Source organism: Gymnogyps californianus, chromosome 3 (assembly GCF_018139145.2).
Source record: "Gymnogyps californianus isolate 813 chromosome 3, ASM1813914v2, whole genome shotgun sequence".
Lineage (NCBI taxonomy): Eukaryota > Metazoa > Chordata > Aves > Accipitriformes > Cathartidae > Gymnogyps > Gymnogyps californianus.
In genome coordinates, this window is record NC_059473.1 from 69,700,085 (window position 1) to 69,726,490 (window position 26,406).

At 38.3% G+C, this 26,406-nt stretch overlaps 1 protein-coding gene across 1 annotated transcript in view; it reads right to left on the reverse strand.

The window, feature by feature from the left end:
• Nucleotides 1–26,406, reverse strand: part of NKAIN2 (sodium/potassium transporting ATPase interacting 2) — a 475,734-nt gene that overhangs the window by 299,524 nt on the left and 149,804 nt on the right. Inside the window, exon 2 of the mRNA XM_050894206.1 lies at nucleotides 6,760–6,897. Coding sequence (XP_050750163.1) covers nucleotides 6,760–6,897 — 138 coding nt within the window. The remainder of the gene's footprint in view (nucleotides 1–6,759; nucleotides 6,898–26,406) is intronic.

Here is a 26,406-nt window from a genome sequence, read left to right on the forward strand (position 1 = left end):
TGCCTTGCAGGCTGACCAGAATGTACAATGACCATTCCATTTCATTTCATCCTCACCTTTATTAAATGGGTATATATATATATTTTTTTTTTCGCAACAGTGTAATAATTCCTGTACTGAGCTTGAGTATATGCACTTTCTTATTTAAAAAAAAACAAGTATCTGGAAAATAAATTGGATTAGGTCAATAAGGTAAACTAATCTCAGAAGAACTCAGTTATTAAAAAAATGTTAAGCATAAGAATCCTTTTCTTTTACTATAAATAACTGTTTCATCAGGAAAAAGAACTGAAAACTGGTTCTCTTACAAGATTCAGCAAAACAGTCTCCTGAAATGTTTTCTCTCCAAAAATTCTGGCCAAATCATTAACTATTCGGAGCCTATCTTTAAAATTCAAAAACGTAGCTCAGAGAGCATGGCTCTAGAACTGCAGATTCCCTGCTGTTCTTGGCTTTACATTTTTCCATGGCATGGTTGATATTGTTTGATAGTATTCTGGTATGTATATAAGACAGATGAACTGCTGCACACTGTCATGTACTTTAAACATTTAAAAAACATGGAAGATACTAAATTGCAATTTACAATTGCAATATACAGCTGAAATACTTCAAAACAGATCTGGTAGACTCAGGGCTACTTGTCATATAAGGCACTAAGCAGATCCCACTAGGGATGTTGAAGTGATTGACAATGTCTGGTCTTTAAAAAGACATAGATTAACTCGGTTGTACTCTCTGGGGCCTAATGGTTGGGCAGACTGATGATGCTGCAAGAAGCTCAGACATAAGGTAATTGCCTCTTTCTCTTTTTTAATATATATCAGCAATTACGTGTTAAGTAATGTACCAGTAATAATCTATCCTTTTCTCCCAGACCTAATGTAACCAGGTATTGTCCTGTACAAGATTCTTTCTGCTCTTAAAGGTTGCAAATTTGCTTTGTGTCAAACTGAGATCCTTGTTCTCTTCTGCTAGAATATTGTGGTCTGTATGAGTCCCTATTATGTTCACTATTATTAGGGGGTGTTACTATTATGTTTAAGAGGAGGATATACTAGAACAGAATAAATTAATCCCTGGGAAAATGTTAGTAACGTTGTTGTCCACTGCATAATTTTGCTTCACACTCAACCAAAGTCCACTTGAACTGTGCAATGAATAGGTCATTACAAGAAAACAATTTGTACAATCTCCTACTATCACAGGTTTGAAACAAGGTAATTCCTTCTGGATTAAAAGTTTTCTCTCTTTTTGGTATTGGATCTTCACTTTATGGTCAAGGCCGGAGAATTTATTCTTCAGTGCAAATGCTTTTTAATTTTCTTATCACTCTTGCTTTGTCTATAAGACTGCTCAGTAAAACCTACAGAATTGTACAAAAATTCTCTCTTTGTTGGAACTAATTCTAGAAGAAGTAAATATAACAGGTCTAGAAGGTACAAATAAGCAGTGGAAATTACAGTGGAATCTACATCCCAGACATGATTTTCCTCAAATTCTTGTATTTCATAATTCACTTCCAAGTTTTTCTCTATCTGTTTATGCCACTGTCAAGCTCCACTAGACATTCCTTTGTCTTCTTCCCATGGCAGTGAAGAAACAAAAAGTACTTAATTTTACAGTGCTACCTCTGTAGCACTGGAGAACTATAAGGTTGGCTTCACCTGTCAGGTGGATTCCTCTGTTTGGAGAAGAGAATGACATTCAGTACAAATGGGACTTTTTGTCCTTCTTATATATTCTAAGCATGCTTTCTAGAAATGTTAAAACAACAGTAGAATGAGATTGCCAAGGTTTTCCATAATGCAGGAACCAGAAAACAGCAATTCATTCAGTGGCATTTCCTTACTCTTTTTCTTTCATAGAATCACAGAATGGTTTGGTTGGAAGGGACCTTTAAAGATCATCTAGTCAAACCCCCCTGCCATGGGCCGGGATATCTTTCACTAGATCAGGTTTCTCAAAGCACCATCCAACCTGACCTTGAATACTTCCAAAGATGGGGCATCCACAACTTCTCTGGGCAACCTGTTCCAGTGTCTCATCATCCTCATCGTAAAAATTTTCTTCCTTATGTTCAATCTAAACCTGCCCTCTTTCAGTTTAAACCTATTGTCCCTTGTCCTGTCACTACAGGCTCTGGTAAAAAGTCTTTCTCCATCTTTTTATAAGTCCCCTTTATATATTGAAAGGCTGCAATAAGGTCTCCCCAGAGCCTTCTCTTCTCCAGGCTGAATAACCCCAACTCAGCCTTTCTTCATAGGAGAGGTTCTCCAGCCCTCTGACTGTTTTCGTGGCCCTTCTCTGGACCTGCTCTGACAGGTTCATGTCTGTCTTGTACTGTGGGCCCCAGAGCTGGACACAGTACTCCAGGTGGGGTCTCACAAGAGTTGAGTGTAGGGGGAGAATCACCTCCCTCGACCTGCTGGTCACACTTATTTTTATGCAGCCCAGGATACGATTGGCTTTTTGGGCTGCAAGTGCACACTGCTGGCTTATGTTCAATTTTTCATCCACCAGTACTCCCAAGTCCTTCTCCGCAGGGCTGCTCTCAATCCATTCATCCCCCAGTCTGCATTGATATTGAGAATTGCCCTGACCCAGGTGCAGGACCTTGCACTTGGCCTTACTGAACTTCTTGAAGTTCACACGGGCCCACTCCTCAAGGCTGCCAAGGTCTCTCTGGATGACATCCCTTCCCTCTAGCTAATCAACTGCACCACTCAGCTTGGTGTCGTCTGCAAACTTGCTGAGGGTGCACTCAATCCCACTGTCCATGTTGTTGATGAAGATATTAAATACTATTGGTGCCAGTACGGACCCCTGAGGGACACCACTTGTTACTGGTTTCTACTTGGACATTGAGCCATTGAGTATAACTCTTTGGATGTGGCCATCCAGCCACTTCCTTATCCATCTAACAGTCCAGCTGTCAAATCCATATCTCTCCAATTTAGCAGCTAGAATGTTGTGGGGGACCATACCAAAAGCCTTACAGAAGTCTAGATAGATTATATCCATAGCCCTTCCCTTGTCTACTGATACAGTTACTCCATTGTAGAAGGTCGCTAGATTAGTCAGGAGACTAATAATCCATACTAGAGTGAGGAACATGTGCTGAGCATATCAGCACAGCTGGAATCCCTCTATAGAAGGAATGGGGAGAAACTGAGCCTCCAGGCAGAGCCCTACCCAGGTGAAGAGCATTGCTTCTTTCCAGAACCCTTAATAATTTGCATTGGTATTAACTCTCAGGCATTTGCATTGATGGATCCTATGATAGCACTGCTAAAACCCACACTTACATCTCAGTCATTACACTGGTTAACCTTTGTTCCTACTGAAATCCATATTCTCTTCAGCATAGTACTGTTAAGCAGTCCTTTTATCATTATTGTTTTCACAAAAAAAAGGCTTAATTATTATCTTTTGAAATTACATCTTTGAAAAGACACTCATTCCCACCCCCAGAACAGATGTTTCACCTCCTGCATCAATTGCTTACTTATTGGTGTCCTGATTTTGGCTGGGACAGAGTTAACTCTCTTTTTAGTATCTGGTACAGTGCTGTGTTTTGGATTTAGTGTGAGAATGATGTTGATAACACACTGATGTTTTAGTTGTTGCTAAGTAGCGCTTATCTTAAGCCAAGGACTTTTCAGCTTCCAATGCTCTGCCAGCAAGCAGGTGTGCAAGAAGCTGGGAGGGAGCATAGCCAGGACAGCTGACCCGAACTAACCAAAGGGGTATTCCATACCATGGAACATCATGCCCAGTATACAAACAGTGGGGAGTTGGCCAGGAGGTGCGGATCGCGGCTCTGGCATCGGTCAGCGGGTGGTGAGCCATTGCATTGTGCATCACTGTTTTTTTTTTTCCTTCCCCTGCCCTCCTTTTTTTTTTAATATTCCTTTTCATTACTATTATAATATTATTATTATTATTATATTTCATTATTATTATTGTTAATATTATATTTTACTTTAGTTATTAAACTGTTCTTATCTCAACCCACAAGTTCTGCCTTCTCTCCCGATTCTCCTCCCCATCCTGCTGGGAGCGGGGGGGCCGGGGACAGGGAGTGAGGGAGCGGCTGTGTGGTGCTTGGCTGCTGACTGGGGTTAAACCATGACAATTGGTTAATGGTTTAGGTTTACAAGCAAAAATGAATGTGTTCTTGCTGAACCTATATTAAGATTAACCCCTCTGATGATATTAAACTTCAATTTCCTGTCCTCTTTGTCCACCACAACTCCTACATTCCATGTAATCTGAACCATTTTCCAAGGCCTGAAACCACACAGTGACCTTTTCCCCTCACCCACTTCTAAACTTCCCTGTGACTCTTGTGAGTTCAACGACACACTTTCACTCGTGGTGTCCCATCTGTCTAAAACTTATTTCCTCTTCTCCCTAAGCCACTGAATCTTTTCTTTAAATCTCACCTTAAAACCTCCCTGCTTTCTTTAACCTATGATTCACAACCTCTGGAAAACATTTTTGTGATATTCTTTATGAAGCATGCACAGTAAAAAGGAAATTTATTGTAGTCTTGTTGAAGCAAGCTATACTTGAGGTACTAATGTGACTGTGGATTAAGGGTCCTATAGAGTCTACTCAAGATAGATTGACCCTTGCAGAATCTATTGAAGTCTGAGTATTTACATCCACTCACCTGAAAACCTTATAGTTACACCCTTGCAGGCTTATAGGCTGTTGTCTTTCTTCTTGCCTTTGAACTCATAACTTTACTCCTGATGCCAGATGACACTCCTGAGTTTAGCCCAGCTTCAACAAGGTGCCTATTCTGGGCCCAGTAGAACTGAATAAAAGGATGCAGTTCCCTTATCTCTCCCTCCACTGACCAGTACCATTTCCCTCTTCCTGACTTTAGATACTCTCCAAAGAGAGCAGCAGTAGAAATGAAAAAATCACAGCACTCTTCTGTTGATCCAACTAAATGAAGAATGAAAGTTTCATCATTGTTTCCTTATCTAAGCAGTCTGTGATAGATGGCAGATTCAGGTGTCCATTACAAAATCTGAGCAAGACAAACAATTTGATCTTAGATTGGTTCTATCCAATTCGATGAGAGGATGCAGGGAGGCAAACTCATAAAGCCAGATGGGCTACACTGTGAAAGTGAGGGGGAGGTCTAAGAAAAGATATGTGTGAAAATTAGTAGGATGGTGTGGCACAAACCGTATCATCCAGAAACTCATGCGAATGGTATCTATTTCTAAGGCTGGTATTTCTCCCCATTCACAATGCACTCATCGTTGTAGCAGGTAATTTTCTGTACTCCTGTTGAAAAGACCATTTAAATCTAGCTTTTTTGTTTAGCTCAGGTAAGCATTTTATGCTTATGCTCATTTTTATGCCTTGGAATAGACTTGGGATCAAACTTTTTACTCTTTTTATTTAACTGACACTTGTTTGAATTTTGGGGTTTTATTTTCAAGCCTTTTGCACTGGTCAAAGCACTAGAAATGGAAGAAGAAAACTCCAGTTCACATTCATGGGACTCCCAGAGTTGTGACTTGAAGGAAACACTCTAAATATTTAAGGCTTGCAATATATTTTTCAATGTTGATAATATATGTATTGGAATATATTAAATTCTGTGCATGTATAAAGACATTATACATGTGGACACACATTTTCTGCATATAGGAAATCACAGAGATAAAAACACAGCCACAAATGTTAATGTATTACTGTTAGCATCACACTGCTGCAATATGGATGGTAGCACAGGGGTACAAGCAAAACCTTTCCATCTCCTGAGTGATTACTCATGAGGGAGTATATGAGGGAACAGTATAAGAGGAAACAGACTTTGCAGAAGCGGGTAGAGATTCAGTGGAGTTATTTTCATTTGACATGAAAATATGGTTGTGTATGGGCAAATCTTTTTGACTGCTGTCTATCTCTGAAAAGTATACAAGCTTTAACTGAATTAGCAGTCAATTTTGACAGAAATATTGTCATGCAAATCTATTTCTAACAAAAGGTGTTCTGAATGATGGCTTTCAGATTTGTTATTCTGTCTTTATAGACAGATATGAGGGGGGAACTACACTACAAATGGGGGAAAAAACAAATCCAGAGTATGAAATGAGGATTTCATTAATACTGTATTGTACCAGAGAGTACAGCAATACTGAGTCTGTGTATGAGGGGTAGCTGAATAAGGAAAAGAAATGGATTAAAAATATAAAGGTCCAAATCCTTATTTTTGTTCTGGAGCCCTCAGTCCATAACCATCAAACCTGCATTTCTTACCATATTCTCATACTTCATTTTCAACTTGGACTATAATTTCTAGGAGGGATATACATAACAGATAGGCACTTCAGCAACGACGGTTAATAACAATAATGACCAACTATAATAAATCATGGATATGTTGGGGAAGTCCAGTGTATCTAGGAAAGTTGTGGCTAGCATTTATTCTAGCTCTAAATCCCTGTAATTCTGAGGATGCTGTAATTCTTTAAACTGACTTCACTTCTTGAAAGCTCATATTGTCACGTAGTTTGTGATCATATTGACTTTTAACTTTTGTAGGTTGTTACCACTTAATTATTGCAGGTGTCTCAAAAGCATAATAAGTAAATGTAAATTATTACAGAAGAAAGTTAAACCAAGATAAGATTTCTATTTGATTTATAAGCAACAGAGTTTGGAATGTTTTTGGTTTTGGGGTTTTTTTTACATGCACATCAAAATAAGTAAATAAAATTAAATACTCACTCCTGTTATGTAACGAGGTCTATACTGGATGGTTCCAAATAAGCCAAGTATGACTATAATAATGTGTATAAAATTTGCCAGGATGGGTGCCCACTGATAACCAAGGAAGTCAAATATCTGCCTCTCGAGCACAGAAACCTATGATTAAAAAGCAAAAGCATAAACAGATCAGAACAGACCAGAAAACATCTATTAGGGCATTTCCCCTTCCCATACCCAAGATAATTGCCCTGAGTTAAAAAAAATACTTCAGTCAGCAGTAAAATGAAATGAGTTTGCAATGTTTCACCTTCTTGTTTTAATGAAAGCTGCATTTCTCACCAACAGTTTACTGAGTTATATTCAGTTAGCTAAAATATTCATGTGGGCAATTCTACCGAGATACTAAACTGTTCACTAGGATGGTATGTTTGCAGTAGGAGAAACACAAATCATTTTGTTATATACACCAGCAAATGCTATAATGTTCTAGGGTATAGGTGCTGAAAATAAGTGGCAGGCTTATGACATCTTCTCAGCTACTTTGCTTCTATTCACAAACATCATCCTTTAGCCTACTCCTGTCTCTTTACTTCCACTAGTTCCCTACCTTTTGATTTTTTCTCTTCCCTCTATCCCCAGCTATCCTGTCAGTGGGCTTCTACCTGTAACCAAACGCATGCAACTTTTTGACCTGGTTCTACTGATAATGACTCTAGTTTACCTCCACCCACTGTCACAAACATTAGTTGAAGTACAAGCTGTTACCCAAGACTCTAGATGATACTTAATTTTAACAAGTGAATTAAGGGACAATCTTGGGCTGTTGGTGACTGTTTTCAAGCAATATCATTCCAAGCAGACAGATCAGAAAGTAGAAAAACTGCATTTCTAACAGTATCAGTAGAAATAATTTCAGAATTCAAATAGTAGGTGTCCCTTAACTGTTGTTCGGACATTATGTCAAAATACAGCACTGCACCCCAACCCATAGGCAGAATGGCATGTTTTGACAAAAATAAGATTGATGTGAATATTAGAAAGCAATGTAATGGTGAAGTGAATTTAGAGAGAAAGGGTAAGGAGTTTCTTCGACACCATTCCAACAATTTCGCTAACTGGAACAGTGAATATATGAGTTTCATGAAAATGTGAATAATAAAAAAAAAAAATAAATAAAAAATAATTATGACGATAATAATAATAATAATAATAATGACAACAACAACGACACCAACACCACACACACAAAAGAAAGAAATAAAAAGCAGGCTGTGTCTTTATAAAGTTTCATTAAATGACAGGTGATTATTTACTCAGTTTATATTACGCTGTGGATTAATTGAATTAGGTGTATCTGCCAGACACTCCATTCATTTAAAAAAGAACACCTTTTGAGATCAAGTACTAAATGAATAATTAACTACTGTTCACGACTGTTCTTGCATGATATAGCTATGGGAGAGTTTTTCAATTTTCGTGCCACAGTCCACTGCCACACCAATACTTTCTTTTTGAAATTAAGTAAGAAAACTTGCCATTAAAAAGACAGCTTACACTTACACCAGCATTGCAAATGTAAAGAGCGTTAATTATATAGTACTTACTGGCATATGTTGAACTTTGAGATAGGGATTGCCAAAATAACCCTGGGGAAGTTTGCTAGCCATATCATTTTGAATTTGAAAGTTCAGGGTTTCATGTCAACCACTGAATCCCTCTCTACAACAAAAATTCCTTTCGCACGATGCATCCAGCTTATAGCCAATCTTGGTATTTTGCCTACCATTTTATTTTACAGATTTGTTGACAGAAAGTGATTCTGGTCTGTGCTGGTTTTGGCTGGGGTAGAGTTAATTTTCTTCACAGTAGCTAGTATGGGACTATGTTTTGGATTTGTGCTGGAAACAGTGTTGATAATAACAGGGATGTTTTCACTATTACTGAGCAGTGCTTACACAGAGTCAAGGCCTTTTCTGCTCCTCATACCGCCCCACCAGCAAGTGGGCTGGTGATGCACAAGAAGTTGGGAGGAGACACAGCTGGGACAGCTGACCCCAACTGACCAAAGGGATATTCCATACCATGTGACATCGTGCTCAGCATATGAAGCTGGAGGAAGGGGGGGACGTTCGGAGTGATGGTGTTTGTCTTCCCAAGTAACCGGTACGTGTGATGGAGCCCTGCTTTCCTGGAGATGGCTGAACACCTGCCTGCCAATGTGAAGTGGTGAATGAATTCCTTGTTTTGCTTCGCTTGTGTGTACAGCTTTTGCTTTACCTGTTAAACTGTCTTTGTCTCAACCCACGAGTTTTCTCACTTTTCCGATTCTCTCCCCAACCCATCAAGTGGGAATGAACAAGTGGCTGTGTGGTGCTTAGTTGTCGATTGGGGTTAAACCACAATATGGTCCTACATCATCCAAGATCTTAATGAACTGATTTGTGCTATCCTAAAACTCTCCCTAGCAAAGCAACATAATTGAGGAGTTCCCAGAATCCCAAGACATAATATTCTAACGGTGACAATGTGATAAAGAAAGAAAAGGAAGGCCAAGCTGTATTAGGAACTTCATGAAATCTCAGACTGCTTGTGCTTCTAATTTTATCATTAAGAAATATTTCCTTGACTACTGACATAGTCATTTGTATAAAAAAGACCAACATGTGGCATAAAGCAGTTTTATGTAGGTCTGTGTGAAGTCTATTAGGGGTATCAGCAAAAGACCTGCTACACCTTAAGTGCTGTTAAACAGGTAACAAAGGGAAAATGATCACTCTGAGCACAGAGCTCTTATTTTCATCAGCTAAACAAAGAGTAAATGAGAATAGCAAAGCAGTAGCAAAAAGAGTCTAGACTGTACAAGCTTCTAGTATAGTAACAGTAGGGATTCAGCAAGCAAAAAAATACATGGGATGATGCAAATCATTCAACCAGTAGGAAATCATACAGCTAAGTATGCCAATTATAGAGGAAAATTGCAGTATGGTAGTTAATTATATAAAAAGTAGAAAACCTAATATTTCTAATGCAACATTAGGTTAAAAGGAAACTGCACTATCATGCATCAAGCACATTTTGTTTTGGTTTGGTTTGGTTTGGGTTTTTTGGTGAAAGATGCAGTTGTTCCACCAAAACTTGTTTATGCGGCTGTGCTGGATAAACGGCTATTCTGTGCGAATCTTCACTTCCCACGTGCCAATGTACTTTTTTTATTTTTTGATGACTAGCAATTTCTTCAGTACCAAGCAACCACACCCTCAGATTTTGTGGCTATGTTGAAACTTCCGGTGGGGGCACCTACTGGAAAACATGGCACACAAGGCAGTGGGTAAATATCGGCTGTGCAGAACAAGGAGACAAGTCTGCACCAGCTCTGTCCCTGTCTATCTGCCTCATGTTTGCCATAGGCAGACTTGCTATTAGACTTTCTCCTGTCACTCCAAGGAATCAGTTGTGTGTGGGGACTGCTGGATATGTCAAATGGCAGCATTCTGGTAGGCTGTGCAGAGATAAAATGCTGTGGAAATGCAGCTGCTGTTTCTTAGAAGATCAGACTACTGCAGCAAGGTGCATCGCAGATTTATCAAATGGAAAATATAGGACAGAACTAGATCTTTATTCCCACTTCCTGAAGAGATGAAAGTTGAGAGAAGATAAAAACAAGCCACAAACAAACAGAAAAAATAATATGGACTTTCTACATCCAGTTACTTAAAAAAAAATCTCATTGGGTCTGTGTTTCTAAAAGCAGAAAAGTGAAAAGTAGGACAAAGTACCGGCGAAATCTATGAAAAACAGTATTATGTAGCTTCCTCCTCTTCCACAGATGCCAGAATCATAAGGGATTTCCTTACATAGCAAGAGAAAATATAGACCTGATTTTTCTTCCTTTACTTCAAAAACTTAAAATTTTTGGTTAAACAGCTGCACTTCTTTCTCCAAATCATACCCATCAGCTTCAAATATTTAATGATGTTTCAAGGACATTATGGAGAGAAAGGAAAGGACTGACAAAGAAATATTAATCTTTAAAGTCTAGGAATAGATAAAGAATTGTCCATTTTCTTTCTTCTTCTGGAAACAAGACTTTAAAATACAAACAGGAAAGAGGAAAAATGGATGCTTTGGATGAAAAAGTACACTAGGTAAGAAAAGAAAAATATGTTTTAATTCAACTCCATTTTAATAATGCAGTGAACCCAAAATATAGGGTTATGAAGAGTCAGTTCCTAATGTTAGAATATAAATATCTACCACATTGTCTTCTTAGGCTTCCAAATAAATAAAATATCATAGACAGATTAACTTATGTAATCACTGATAACATTCTAGAAGAGTTAAGTGTAATTACAGTGAACCATTTTTACTAATGCATTATTTTTTTCCAGACTTCTGCTAACTGTTTTAAAAATAAATACAAAATAAAAACAGCCTCTATACTGTCAAGTTGGAACAGCTCAAACTATTTCCAGATTCTTGTCAGAGGCTGGTGGTTAATAGGTTAACAGTGTTACTGACCTTGAGGGATCTAAGAATTGAATTTCCAGAGGATAAAGAAAACAATTTTGAGATGATTCTTAAAGTATATGATTGGACTAAAATTTCAGACAGGAACCACAAAGGAGAAACCAGTCAAAAGATGATTTATAACACAAACTCCAAAATGGAAAATGACAAAGTGCCTTTCCTCGGAAAGCTCCTTGAGAAGACACTCAACCACAACTACTTCACAATGATACAGAATCAAAACTTTGCATTGATAGAAATTAAAGTACATACAGGCACACACACACAAGCAGGTATGTACAGCCCCCACCAGCCAGGCCCCTTGGACAGCACACACAGCACAGAGGCACCCAGTACGCTGGGGCCTGGGGCAGGGTCACACTCAACTGGTGGACTCACCAGCTGAATCATGGTAACAGGCTCTCAGTTCGCTCCAACAAAAGAAGAGAGTATTAGCTTAAATCGCAGTGAAGGAGAACTAAGCAACCGTGGTTTATATCATGACTGGTGCAGGCTAAGAATGAGCTAAAGAAATTAAGCTCTAATCAGTAACTCATTAAGTCCCCTCAGCTCAATTGTGTTGCATCAGATGCCCACAGCTTCTAATAATTTGCTTGTGTTTTTAAGTTAGACATATAGTTTTTTAATGACTTTCAGTTCTTGGTTCTATGGCATAGAAAGTTAAAAAGAGCCCAATAAATACAAGTATTTTGGGCCTGTGGCTTTTGAAAGAATTCTAATGCTAAAGCCCACCTGCATCACATACAACATCGGAGGCTAACCCTTCCCCAGCACTTCCATCATTTTGAGGCAGAATGCATATATTTGTGCCATTCCTTAGAGAGGTTCATTTAATTTTTCATCAAAATTTCAGATAGTATCCTGAGATAGAGGGCCCAGTTACTCAACGAATTCTCCACAGTTATCCAGCAGAAAAACAGAATAATATTTTGAAAGTCAAATCCATACAAAATACACCTACACATCTGCAAGTGTGCATGTGCATGTGAGTCAAGTCCTTTACTGCAAGGCAAAAGGGAAAGAAAAAGAGATTTGAATTTTTTTTGTAAGAAGAATGGCAACACTAAAATGAAGTTCTGTGAAGAGTTGTGGACACAATGGTGTTCTCAGCACATCTAATAAAAACCATCAGAAGCACAGGTAATTCAAGTTAAAATCAAGAAGGAATTAATTTCCAGTTGTCCATTGGTTCCTTAAAGGGATCTCATATATAATACTAAGCCCCTGTCCTTAATCCATTTGATGCTGCTGAGAGAAGGAATAGGTCTTCACCACACTTGATAAGAAGGTAATCATAGTTTTTAAAAATCCTGTGTAGGACCACATCCCTGCATTATATTGTGTACAAGTGGATTTCTGCTGTGACCTACTGAGGACAACAGGGCTCTCCACAGATACAGAGTGTATTCTAAGTCTCAGCTGCTGCCTTCTCTAACTGAACATAGTAATAATAGAAAACTGGTAAATACAAGCTTTCTGTAGTAGGTTTTCTGTTATGTAGTAATGAGAAGCAGAACTGCTATCTAAATAACACTTCAGTTATTATTACTCATGACATGAAAATGAGAAAGATTCTAGCCAAAGCTGAGCTGGTGAAGCTGACAGTTGGTTTAAATAAAAATGATTTACTGTGCACTGAACATATCTTCAGGGTATTATATTCATGATTTATAAACATTTAGACTCCACCATACATACATGGAGATCCAGTGACTCAAACAATAACAAAATCAAAACCCTGTCTTCCAAGTACTTCCCTGAAAGAATCACTTCCTGTCTGAGCAGGCAGAAAAAAAGAGGAAATTGGTGGCAAAATGCTTGATCAACAAGTTCTATTCTTGCAAAATACTTTCTCCATACAAGTTATGAAACACCAATATCCATGAAAGAGATAAATGATGGAAAAAAAATGGGGGAAGTCTCTAATTTTACACTGAATGATTTGGTATTTTTAATAGTGTTTCCTAAAATTATTTTTAGAATAACATTATAGGAACCATATTGCTAGAATTATGATAAAAAACTAATTAAATAACTGTTGCACTTAAGACATGTAAAATTTTGAAACCTGGAGCAAATACTTGAATTCATGGCAACATTTTACATAGCTACACAGAGCTGTAGAGTTAATTGTGTCTCAGATGTCTATAGGTTTTTTTACTGTACAAGACCAAATTCACCTTTGCTAATAACGTAAAACAACAACAAAAATTCAGAATTTGTGAGGTATAGTAGCTTTCAATACTCTTGAAACCCGAAGAGTATTTCAGTTCATTCATTTGCCTTCAGAGCAAAGTTTTATATACAACTGCACGCTTGATCCCAATGACTAGCTTAGATGGGTTGGGGTCTTAAGTTCATGCTACAATTTAGACCACAAATCTTAACATCATGTTGTAGCAAATTTTTTGTGTGTGTGTGCATATGTGTATGTTTTAAGACTACAGAGTTTCTTGTTTCTGGCTGGCCAACCGTAACAAGACTTAGATATGTATCAGAACCACATCCTTTTGCATGCCTGAAAGAAAATTTGAAAAATCAATCTCATGTAAACTGTTCTACCCATGAGGCTAAATATCATGAAGTTAGTATTTCAGCTACAGGATGAACTTATAATAACTTAGAGGTGTTAAGAGTTTTAATCCCTGTAAAGTGATTCATGAACAGGGAAACTTGTAATAACAATTTGTGCATTATTTCAATAAGACATATTTGCACTCCACCAAAACCAGGAAGATAAGGATTGAATGTGCACAGAAGTGGTTCAGACTCAAACTGATAAATTGGGTCAAGTTATGAGGTTCATTTTTACCTTAAAACCAAGATAATGTTATAACACAAAATACTCATCTGTCAGGTCCCAGCTAGGAGTGTAATAAGCATTTAGTAAACCCTGCCTGTGTGTTTTTTAGGAACATTCAAAATCAGAAGAGCTTCTCTCACACACACATACAAAAAAATCTTTATTAACAAAGCATTAGTCACAGAAGATAGAACATATAAGAACAGTTTAATATACTTGCTTAGATGTGATTTTTACTTTTAGAAGGCCAGATTTACAGAGTACAGGACTGTATCACAGGGGCAGAGATGTGAGGGCTGCCTTTTCCCACAGTGCTTCTGAAACTAGAGAGTGCAGGGCAGACATGGCTGGCATCTCTTGGCGTGCCAGCTCAGGCCTGGAAGCAGTATAGCAACACAGTACCTATCCCAGCTACAGGACCCTGCTACAAAAGCTGTGCCAGTTTACTGGTGCAAGCTTAAGATAGGATCAAGGATTAACAAAACCACTTAAACATACTGGGAACCTAGCGTTTACTGGAGGCTGTGCTCTGCATTGTTAGCTTCATCTGACTACCTGGTACAAAGTCAGGTAGGTCATGAGCATGGTCTTCGGCTTGATGCCTGTTTCGCTTATGTCAAAGGTCTGCAGAGACAGGCTAGTTGTGACTGGCCAAAGGAGGGACCATGATAGATGGGTTAGTGACCACTGGTGGGAATAAGTTTAAACACTACCAACATGCTCAACCCCATCTTCTCCCATTCTGCCACTGACAATGGGAAGATCAAGACTGATCTCTCAGGGGTTCCTTTCCACCCCTCTGCCCTGCTCCTATTCCTCTCTCTCTCCCCCGCCTTCGCATCCTTCTTCTAGTAAGAGCATCGAAGCCCTGGCTCCCACACTTCAACTTTAAGGTGACAAAATTCAATTTTACTGACACCACTGAGAAGCCTTGAGCCAGTCTGAACATAAAAATACTCTTGAATTAAGCTTCAATAATATTTTAGAATTGCACAATCTGAATTTGCCTGCAGTAAAGCCTGAAGGCAAAATCAAGCATTCAGAGAGCATTCTGAAAGATTAGCCTTATCTAATACTTTCACATTTTTTCTGTCTTTATGGAAATATTTGACAATAAAATAGGTCTTGTTTTCATTCACAAAGATACAAATAGGTTCTACACAGTGATTCAAATCACAGTATATTACATTTGTAAACTCAACAAAGGTGGTAATGCTGTTATGGAGTTGACGAGGATGTATCTAGGGTATCTTAACCTGAGGTTGTAAAACTATCTTCTGTGTATGTTTCTTCAGTCAAAAATAAATGTGGAGTAATACCTGAAAAAAATTACCTTCTAACAACAAAAAATTAGTCTCTACTCCTCAGCAGGAAAGGCACACCTGTAAGAAAATTCATTAGCCAAATATTTTTGAGGGGTATTGGCAGGGATCACTCACTATCTCATCAGGACTGAGTCTTGTGATAATAAGAACTGGGCATTTGGTATCAGAGGAGCTCATCAAGTGAAAATAGTCAATTTAGAGTCACTATGGTGGATTTACTTGTATTCAGACGCATAATAGTGTCCACAAAGCAAGAGAGAGAATGACAACTAATCCATGTCAGAACTGTAAGGCACAGAGGGCTCCTTGCTTTGTAGTCATTCATTCCACAACTAAACCTGGATAAGCAGGATGCTGACTTTGTCTCACCTTACAGAAATCTCTCTCTTAAGATGCTCCTGCTGGAACAGTCATTATTCTTATATAGAATATGTGAAGCACCTACTACATTTTCATGCCTTGGCATAACCTGAAAACTGACATTTAAACTATGTAGACCACTTTATGGAAGAGAGATAATTGACATCAGTTACAGTCAGAAAAGTTTCTAGCTGCTAAACTTTGCCTGTTACCTGTGTATAAAGCCATTAGTCCTTAGGGAACTCCAAGTAGTGCTGAAGGCAGCAATGCATCTTCTCTGCAACATGGCTACCTTAAGAGTCAGACTTCTCATCTGCTCTCTGCACCAGAGCCCCAGGGACAAGCACAAGGTCTCAGATCTCATCTTCCAGATGCCCAGTGACCCCGGTCCAGCACCTTTAAATTCAACCACAGCTGGAGAACACTGATTGTTGTCTACAACGCAGTTCCACAAACAGAAATTTCTATCCTAAGGGTGAAACTTTTTTTTGTAAAGAAAATGGAGTATTCTCATAGGCTAGTTCAAGATTGTTGATTCAACTCAAGAATCGTTGATTAGAGCCAGCCAATTTGCAGCAATTTTCAATATTTTACTATTTGTATTTAGTCTGCTTTGGAACATGATTATAAGAAAAAAAGGCAGCATATGAAACACTCTATGCTATCATAGTCATTACAGGAAAACCGTAGGTCATTGGACAATTGGGGTAGGGGTCCCCATTTCAAGCCCTGTGGACAGCTAGAGCGAGTCAGTCAGACATTGCCCTCAAAAAGATCCCATTAAACATTTAAAGGAAAACAGGAAGGTTTTTTTCTGGTTTTATGAAACAATATATTTAAATGAGTGGGACCCTAAGCTTTCTATTTTAAAGAAATACAAAACTCATCACCTGCCCCTGGAAAGCACAGCCTCTGTAATATCAGTAAGCAGTACAGATTACAGTCTCATTCTCTTGCCTCTTCCAACATTAAAGCTATAATAAAATTAAAAGGCAGGCTGGCCATTCCTTTTCCCTAGCCCTGATGACAAATGTAATGAATAAAAAGCTAGTCTGTAATGACTAATGTACTAATACTGTATGTTGACCTCTTTTTAGTATGCCAGTTCATGTATGCATACAAATATCTCCTTAAGTACATTGTTTTTGAAATACTATGTTTGCAGCCAAGCCTTATCAACCTACAAAGTAACAAATAGCGAAAAATGGAGTACTATAATAAAGTTCCTGCTTAAGAGACAGTGAATCACAAAGCTCTACTCCCTGTCTGTTAAGATTGAAAAGTTAAAAATGTGAGGGACAAGGAAAAGGATAGATGCAAAGCTCTGACAAAAGACTAAACACACATGATGAATGCATACTATATTCCATAGTGTTAATAGGTGTCACCATATCCCAGTGATAAAAATGGTGTCAAAATATTACACTTCCACATAAGCAGATTGTCCAGAAAGAAAATGTAGTTGCATCAAAATTAAAATGTTCAAACAAAAGGGAGAAACAGGAAAGGAAACAGAGATACTAAAAAGGGACATAATGGGCCTTCTTATTTGCATAAATGTTTACTGCAGTTAATAATGTTTCTCTGATTTGCATGGGGATAGTTTACATCAACTAATTTGAGGCTAAACTCTGATTTTTACTGGGTGTTTATTTTGTGTAAAGGGTAGTGTTGAGTGTCCTGGATTAAACCCATTTGTTTATCCAAAATATGCACTTAAGCACAGTAGCAGTCTCTCAGCAGGTATTTTGATGATGACAATATTTTTAAATATCTAAAATAAGGGTTTTTTTACTTTGCTTCTGTACTTCATATGGTAGAATACTGATAAATAGTAGTATACTTCTTTGTATCGGAACAAGAATGACATCAGTTTGGTGACACCAGTTGGTACCTTAATTATGTGATGAAGGCTGGAGAGGACTGCCTAACAAACCTGCATAGCTGACATAACGGTGTTTGTGGAAGTTTTTTGCTTCATAAAAGAGCCAATCACTTATAGTAAAACAAAAATTGTTTCATTGTCACAAATCATCACCTCCCCTTCTACATTTGCCTTCAAATCTTCATTTTCCCCACCTTCCAATTTGCTTTCTTTAATTCAGTGCCCACAGCAATTCTCCTTGGAAGCAGCAAAAGCTATAATCTAGAACTGCTGCAAGCTCTCCCCCAGCAGAGCCCTACCCCTGCCAATAGCTGCCATCATTCAAGTGGCACTTGCTGGCATGCTAGCACGGAGTTGCAGCAATTTCTTTCCACTTTTCCATACCTCATATCCCCAGCTGTTCCAAGGGGGTGATCACCTTGCTGGTTTGATGAGGTCTAGAAAACTCAGCAATAATTATTGTGCTGGCAGTGCTGAAGGCAGCCAGCATCACTAAGGCAGGAATTGGAATGCAGCCCAACCAACACAGCAGAATCTACTAATTTGTTGCACTGAATATTTTGTTGTAAGAAATAATCATGAGCCTTGTGATAGACTATGAAAGGCAAATTAAATTGCCTGAGCCAGACTCTTCTACAGTGCCTAACAAAAAAAAAAAAAAAAAAAGGGAAAAAAAAAGAGCTGACAATTTTAGGTTAGCTGTTTAAATCTAGCCATTTTAAATGCTCTGGATTGTTAGTAAATGACCTCTTTGAATTATACAAAAAACAATCATCTATCCAATCATGACCTGTCAAAAAAGAGGTGTTTATAATTGTTTTTGACCAATTTAGTGTGGATTAGACTAGGAGAGAAGGCTAACAATGTTCAATTTAATTCCATAACGTACGCTATCTTACACAAGATTGTAAAAAATCAAGCAGTGAAGCCTTTTTCCTATAATCATATTATTCAGTGTTTTAAATGATGCATGTCTACTGACTTTCTAACTCTTGCTAGACAGTAGCTTTTAATACAATTATTTGAGGGTAACTACAATGTCTTGTTCAAAGCAGATTCCTATTATTAATGAAACAATAGGAAAAAATAACATTTACATAACACCAAATGTCTATGCGTTTCTTAGTGGTATAGGTGACCTCTCTAGGGAGAGTATTTTTAACTCAAGAAAAGATAATCTGATAATATTGTGTGTGCTGCTTCTCTGCTAAAGAAAGAGCATACCTTTATGCAATGAATGCTGCACCTGCTGGTTCCTGCTTTGTGTTGCACGGTACTGTTTTGACTGGGGTAATGGTTTACCCTGTGGTTTATCTCTAGCCCGACGACATACTGATTAGAACTCCATTTACAATGAAGATGCAGGCAACTGACCTCCCTGGCAAATAGTATAGTTAGGTGGAAAAGGAACTTATGTTAATGAGAACTGCCTTCTTCCTGAATGGTAAAAAATAACCGAAGCAGAGTGAACCTCTTTCACCCCTGCTGCTCTGTTACTGCAGCCAAGGAAAGAAAGGATCAATGACCATTCAAAATGCCCTGCTATTGACAGGTAGTTCTACATCGGAGAGAAGAAGGAATAGATAAATCTTGTGCACATCTGGGAAAACATGAAGAAAAAACAGGAGCCATCAAATTTTCCCTTAATTTATCTCACTGTACAAAGAAAATCATGCCAAAAAGTAAAACTCCAGGGTAAAGACAGCTTTGTATTGTGGGCAACTAACCAAAGTGCCAGCCGATTTCTGCTGAGAGCTGCCAACGGTTGTCAGTGTCCATGATATTTTTGAAGTGATGTTCATGTTCTCACTTTGTGAGAAGCTCAGGTAGGAACAACTCCTTCCTGCATAGCTGCCCTCCCCTAGGTGAAACTGCCTTCCATGTTGTGGTGAATCTTGCTAAACTGCAATCAAGTCTCTTCCTTCATCCCCTGCCCAGAAGCAGGTTTCACTACATATGTGGATGTAAAACCCTTACAGCTGACCAAATAAACCTTCCCTCATGTAATGACACTACTTTCCTAGGAAAGAAGACACTGGCCCATCCCAGGCATAACTTCTATTTAGAAAGCAGAGGCGAGGTCCAATCTACCTAATTTAGGACCCTAACTTCTGTCTATATTTTAGGTATTGAACCTCCACCAAATTTCTAATATACTCAGTGAAAGAATGTGTCTTTGAAGGCCTCCAGAGGGAGATCTGATCTGACTAAGCGCAGGTACCCAAGTAAGACAAACTGAATCTGATCCATCCATTTCATCTAAGAGAGTTATAATTATTACTAAATTAATTGATACAGCTGATAGTCCATGAATAAACTGTCAGGCTGTATGCTGTTCCAGGGACTGCCACAGATTCCCCATGGGATTCAGACAAAATCTTTTAAGCTCAGGGTAACACACCTAGGCAGTATTTAAATCCTGATTTCAACACAAAATCACTTGGAACTGTAGATTTCATTGACTTTCTGTAATTATTATGTTCCTATTTTATGTAAATGTTTCTGAATATTTTATTTTGTGTATCACTTCAATCTGTAAGATGAAAAGTCTTTAAAGGTAAATATTAGTTTTCAGCATTATTATACACTGGATTTTCTCTTCCACCCTTGTAAAAGGAGATCAGGAACCAGAGGTGACATCAGCTAATGTCCTATCAACAGTCATTGTGATGGAGTATAAATTTGGTCAAATGCTATTCAACCAGTTTCTTCTCTTCCTGTATTGCAGACTACAATTAGGTTAGATTGGGAAAAAATTTTGATGAATATAATTTGTCGTGGGAGAATCAACACTACTTTTGCTGAAGGATGTTAAGAATCAGTGACTGAACTTTCCCAGTATACCTGTTCTTTCATAAAGCTTCAGCAATACTGAACACTTGAAGAAAGCATGCTGTAAGTAGAGGCTATGTGTGGAAGTGCTGAAGTTTTCTGACTATCCAAATATGGAAGGTAGACAATATTAAAATTGACAGCAAATTCTTGCAAAGTGTATCACAACACTGAATGACTAGGCATCAAAATGGTAGATGAAATAAATTCCTGATAAATGCAAAATGATGTACCTCCCTGGGAAAGAGTATTTAACATACACAGTGAATGGTTCTAAATTAACTATTACTAATCAGGAAATTATAAAATTATTCCAGATAGTTAAAATGTCAGCTTGATGATAAACAAAACTCAAATTTTAGAAATCATTAGGAAAGAGTGGGCAATGAAACATAGAACTGCACTATCGGAGAGAGCACCACACTGGCAGCAGCAGACACAGTAAAACTGGAAAAGTACAAAGAAATATAACAGGGATGATCAGAATGGTGGCGGATTTCAACTGAGGACAGACTAAACCAATTAGGACTCTTGAAGTCAGTAAAGAGAGAGCTGCAGGGGGATATGAAAAAGTCTTTAAAATCAAGGATGGTATAAAGCAAATAAGTAGGGAACAAGTTTTATTATTTCTCCTTGTGCTAGCCATAGAGGCAGCCAGCTGCAAGACGTGAGAAAAACTGAAAACAAAAAAAAAAGGAAACATATTTTCATAAGGTGAATAATGAAACTGGGAAAAATATTGCCACAGGCTTTTCTGGTTTAGACAGAAAAAAATTAGAGAATTTTATGGAAAATTAGTCCATTGAGAGCAGTTAAAAACAATGGTCTGGCCACAGCCTTTGGTTTAAGAAGTTTCATAATTGCCAATTGCTGAAACCTGAAAGGGTAAATTGAAGGAATGGCCATGCTGTACAGGGTCCTGCACTGTGCACTAGGCAACTGCTACTGGCTGCCATTTGAGGCAAGTTTCTGTGGTTAGGTGATCTTTTTTCTCATCTAACATGGCTCTTTTTATCTTCCATTTGAAGCAGCTTACAGGGTTTTTTTTTTCAATTTAAATTGCAATGAAATTACTGCAAAATCACAAATCATATTAAAATTATGCCCACTGATGGCATACAAGGATATGTATACTTATGTATACTTATGCTTAAGTCACAGAATATTATGCCTTCAGACTTTTGAAAACGTTAAGATCTAAATTGGGTCAGGAACAAAACCAATATGATCTAAAGTCATATTGCCTAAACTTATTTATAAAATGACTTTTAAACATGATCATTTCAGAGACATCCCCCCTTGAAATTTCAGTAACACTGCAGGACAGTAATCTCTTCTCAGGTCCTGTAAAAAGCTGCTCTCTAGTGGCTAGTGGGAAAGACCAAGAATTAGGAGAGTATAAAATGAAATCAATTCCTTTATTTACAACTCCTTATCTATTTGTTTCCATTGTAATCTCCATTGCACATGTTACATAACCTTGATGTTGAACAACACTAGTTCAAAAATTTTGAAAAATACTGTGAAAGGCTCCACTTACTTACGTGTCAAGATACAGGGGGGGCAAAGGGGATGAGGCATAAATCAAGTATTTGTGGATAAAATGAGACTACAAGAAACTTTGGGCCCAGTTTGGATTCATCCATCCTTTGAGACAGGTAATTTTTGTCTATCCTGGTATAGGGATTGATGTGTTGATCCTACTCAGCTAATCCTCTTCAATTGTCATTAGCAAGCCTAAATAAATAAATAAATAAATACGGAAGACTGTTACTGTGCCTTTTATCCAAAGATTCTTGCAAAAGGACATGAAACATGACTATCTTCATTTTAAAAATAAGGATCTGAAGAACGATAAGCACAGAGACCTACCAAAATTCACCCAAACAACTGCTGAATACTCCAGCATGCAGAATAGCTGACGTCCTCATTCCTGCTGAGATTCCTCACCAGAGAAGTATGCAGCCTTTGCTTGCACTGAAAACAACTGTTAGGTGGCACTTTCCTTTCATTATCAAGAACCAGAAGAGAGACAGCTATGTGTTTCTAATAAACATCTGTTACCTGTATTATTACCTGGCTCTAATACTATATGCCACGAAAAAATGTAAGACTGTGAGGTATATTAATAATAAGGTGATGGTGCTCCTGATGCTTTAAAGGCATCCAAAATATGAACACTTCCTTATTTTAATTAGCCCTTTAATGGGATGAACACTAGCTGGCATGGCACCAAGAGGTGACACATCTGGTAACTGCTACAGGATACACCCCCACTCAAAACAGTTACTGCAATAAAAACAGATCACTAAGTGTATTTTCAAATGAAAAAATATCACTCAGATATGGCAGATTAGTGCAACATCATGCAAGTAGAAGCACAAGACAGAAAAAGTCTTTTGCAAGCTTAAAGTGTAATGTTTGAAGAGAAAATGCCTTATGCAGCCTGGATAGGAAGAATGGAACAGCAGATGGAAAACTCCACTGAGTGCTTCATCAGCCACCTGCCAACCACTGAATGGTGGCCAGTAAAAAAGCTACACCTTATTAAGTTATAAAATGGAAGGTGAAGTTGGCACTAGTGGTAAAGTGTAGCAATTTCAGGTAATGATATATAGCTTACGCTAAGCATAAGAGTTCTGCTTTGAAAATAGCAGAGGTAACTGAAAAAAGAACATGAATGAGCCATTTATTTTTATGCCAATGATGGCGGCAAAAAGGTTGGATAAGGGAGTTTGCTCCCTGTATCATCTAGCTAGGACTTTGCACAGTTTCCTCGAGATGCAGGTAGCTATGAGTTCTAGGCTCCTTGACCTTCTACAATTACATTATACTAAACAAGTCATATCTTCTTAGAAGAAGAAAAAATAAAAATAAAAAAGATTATTTTTAAGAGACCTCCAAACCATGATTATAGCACTTTCTTCTTGTGAATCCACAAAGGGAAATGACTAGAGATAACAGAAAACGCAAGCAGTACACAGCCAGTTGGTATCAGAAGTCTATAGATAAAGTGCATTATTGTAGCTACGATACGACAAATTCATTGCCTTGAAAAGCAAAAGTGATACCAATGGCAAACAGGTAATGATTAAAAAAGACAGAGATCTGGACACAGAAAGTAATAAGGTAGGGAATCAGCCTTCTCTTCCTGTTATTTAAAGCCAGCAAACATGGATGTAAGCTGAACTAGGTTGACACCACTCGCAAAAAAGGTTACTTATGTACATGTCTAATATGGACTTACAAATCCGAGCTTCTAAATCTCTGTTTTTTAACCATTTGGGTCATTACTGTAGGCAACACGAAAAAAAATTTCTACTCGTATCTAGATATTATGACTACTGTAGCAGACAACCTAGTAACATTGTCTGAGGGATAACATCGTCAGATACCTCAACATAGTCAAAATAATACAAACCAATATACACACACTGTAGAACAATATAATTAAATTTTTTGCACAAACATTTGAGATGATAGTGTTAAGAAATAGTTAAACAGAAAGAGTTATGGTGTTACCGTGTATGTTAATGTGATATTGTTCATTCTCATTGTGTTTCTTAACTTGTGCAGTTTCTCCATGTCACTGCAATCTTCACTCTGTCCTTCACTGGTGGCTGTATGTACAGCTGAGGAACCCCACGTTGTCCTTCCAGAGCCTGTTTTATGGGCTATTGCCTAACACAAGTTTCTGTGATTGCACAATACCTGCTAGGGCAGCATTTGATTACTAAATCCAATTAAACTATTGTAATTCCATGCATGTATGTAGCAGAGACTGTCTCAAAAAAAATAGAGGGAAGTCATATTAACCTGTACTATTCACTTTCCGTGACATTTTTCTTGGGAGAATTTTTATGAGAAATCATCTCAGATTTTGGTGATTACCTTTTTATTTATTTAATTCAACACTATAAATTAAGAAATTTATCATTAGTGAACAAAAGTATAAACCTCATTGTTATTAGAAATATGAAGCCTAGACTTGAAAAAAGCTCGGATGAAAGAAATCGTCTCTAAGTTGTATAGTTTCCATTCTAGTACTGTTAATTAACTCACATTTTACTTGTAAACCTGTGCTGGGTGCAGGTGCCCAGGCGGTGGCAGGGTGGCTGCAGGGCGGCCTCTGTGAGGAGAGGCTGGGGCTGCCTGTGCCGGACACAGCCGGTTCCAGTTGGCTCCAATGGACCCACTGCAGGGCACAGCTGAGCCCAGCAGCCAAGATGGTGGCGCCTCTGGGAGTGTGGGTATAAGAAAGGGCAAAACACTGCCCAGGAGCAATGAGTGAGGGGAAAAAAAGTGTGAGAAACAGCCCTGCGAGCCCCAGGGTAGAGACCAGAAGGAGGGAAGGAGGAGAGCTCCAGGTTCCTGAGCAGAGATTCCCTTGCAGTCCCTGAAGAGGCCAGGCTGGAGCAGGGGAACAGCATCAGGAGGAAGGAGCAGTGGAGAGGAGCTGTCATGGACTGACCCCAAGCCACCATTCCCCATCCCCCTGTGCCACTCGGGGTGGGGAGGTAGAGGAGTTGGGAATGAAGGAGTGAAGTTGAGCCTGGGAAAAAGCAGGGGGGAGGGCAGTGTTCAGTTTTTGGTTTTCACCATCCAAACCCATTTTAATTGGCAATAAATTATGTTAATTTTTCCCCAAGTTGAGTCTGTTTTGTCAGTGACAGTAATTGGCGAGTGATCTCCCTGCCTTTATTTTGACCCACGAGCTTTTTCGTCTTATTTTCTGCCCCTGTCCTGTTGAGGAAGGGGAGTCAGAACAGCAGGGTGAGCGTCTGGCGGCTGGCTAAGGTCAACCCAACACAAAACTAAGAGAAACATAATAAACACGTTAGACCTGAGTTAATACTACAGAAGCTATTTATTGGACCAGAAATATTGCTCTTAATGATTATGATTCTGATTAAAGACAACTTACTTAGGATTTTTATAATTATTGACCATTTCTGCGGAAGTCCATAAAAACTGCAGTTGGTGGTTCACCACCTCTGAGGCCCTCAATTTTTAAATAACCTTTGTTCAGAATTGGTTTATACCAGTTACATGTATACTTAGCAAAATGGCCTGTATCAGTATAAAGTAATTTCATTGATCAAAATTTCTTTGAAAAATAATGTCTCTGTTTTTTCAAAATTTGAGCTGTTTTACTGACCTACATGAAAAACACTTTGTTTTATCAGGAACTATACTGCTACCAGAGCTGTAGTGTATCTATTCTCCCCTGACTTGCCTGACTTATTCTACGAAGCCTTCAATTATTTTGGTTGAGCTTGCCTTGTCTTGCTGGCCTTTATAGAAAACAGAAGGCACAAAAGATAACTGATGTTTCCCCATCTGTTTCCTTAATAAATGCCCTCTGCTACAAAGGACTGGTGTGCGGACAAGAAAATAGGACTCACTTATCAAACCATACACCCAGTGCTGCCAGAGATCCAAGCTGTGTTTTGATAAGGATTTCCTGGATGATGCGACAAAATTCTGCCGGAATCTCAGAGGTATCTTAGGCATCTGGCAAAAACACTTCATCCAGATCATGAAAACAAATCACTTTTAATTAGTCAAGTCCTAAGCCCATCTCTCCCCACCTTCAGAAAAAAAAAACCCTCCAGCTAAAAAAAATACCTCTGGCTCTGACATTTGAAAACATCATGCCGTGTTATCTCCGAAAGACCCCAAACGACAAGATTAAATAACAGAAAAAAAGCCAAAATCAAAATCTGACTTGCATGTAAACATAAAACAACCTTCAATTTGCAATCAGAAAAATCCGTATGTGATTACTGTGTGCAATGCTCACAAATTATTAGTCTGGTTTTGGATATCTTTTTAAGTGCAGCTGTATGAAATCATGAAACGTTTTCAAATACAGACATGCTAACAGCATTTCTGTTCTGGTCAGATATTTTATTACAGATAAAGCCTTGTAT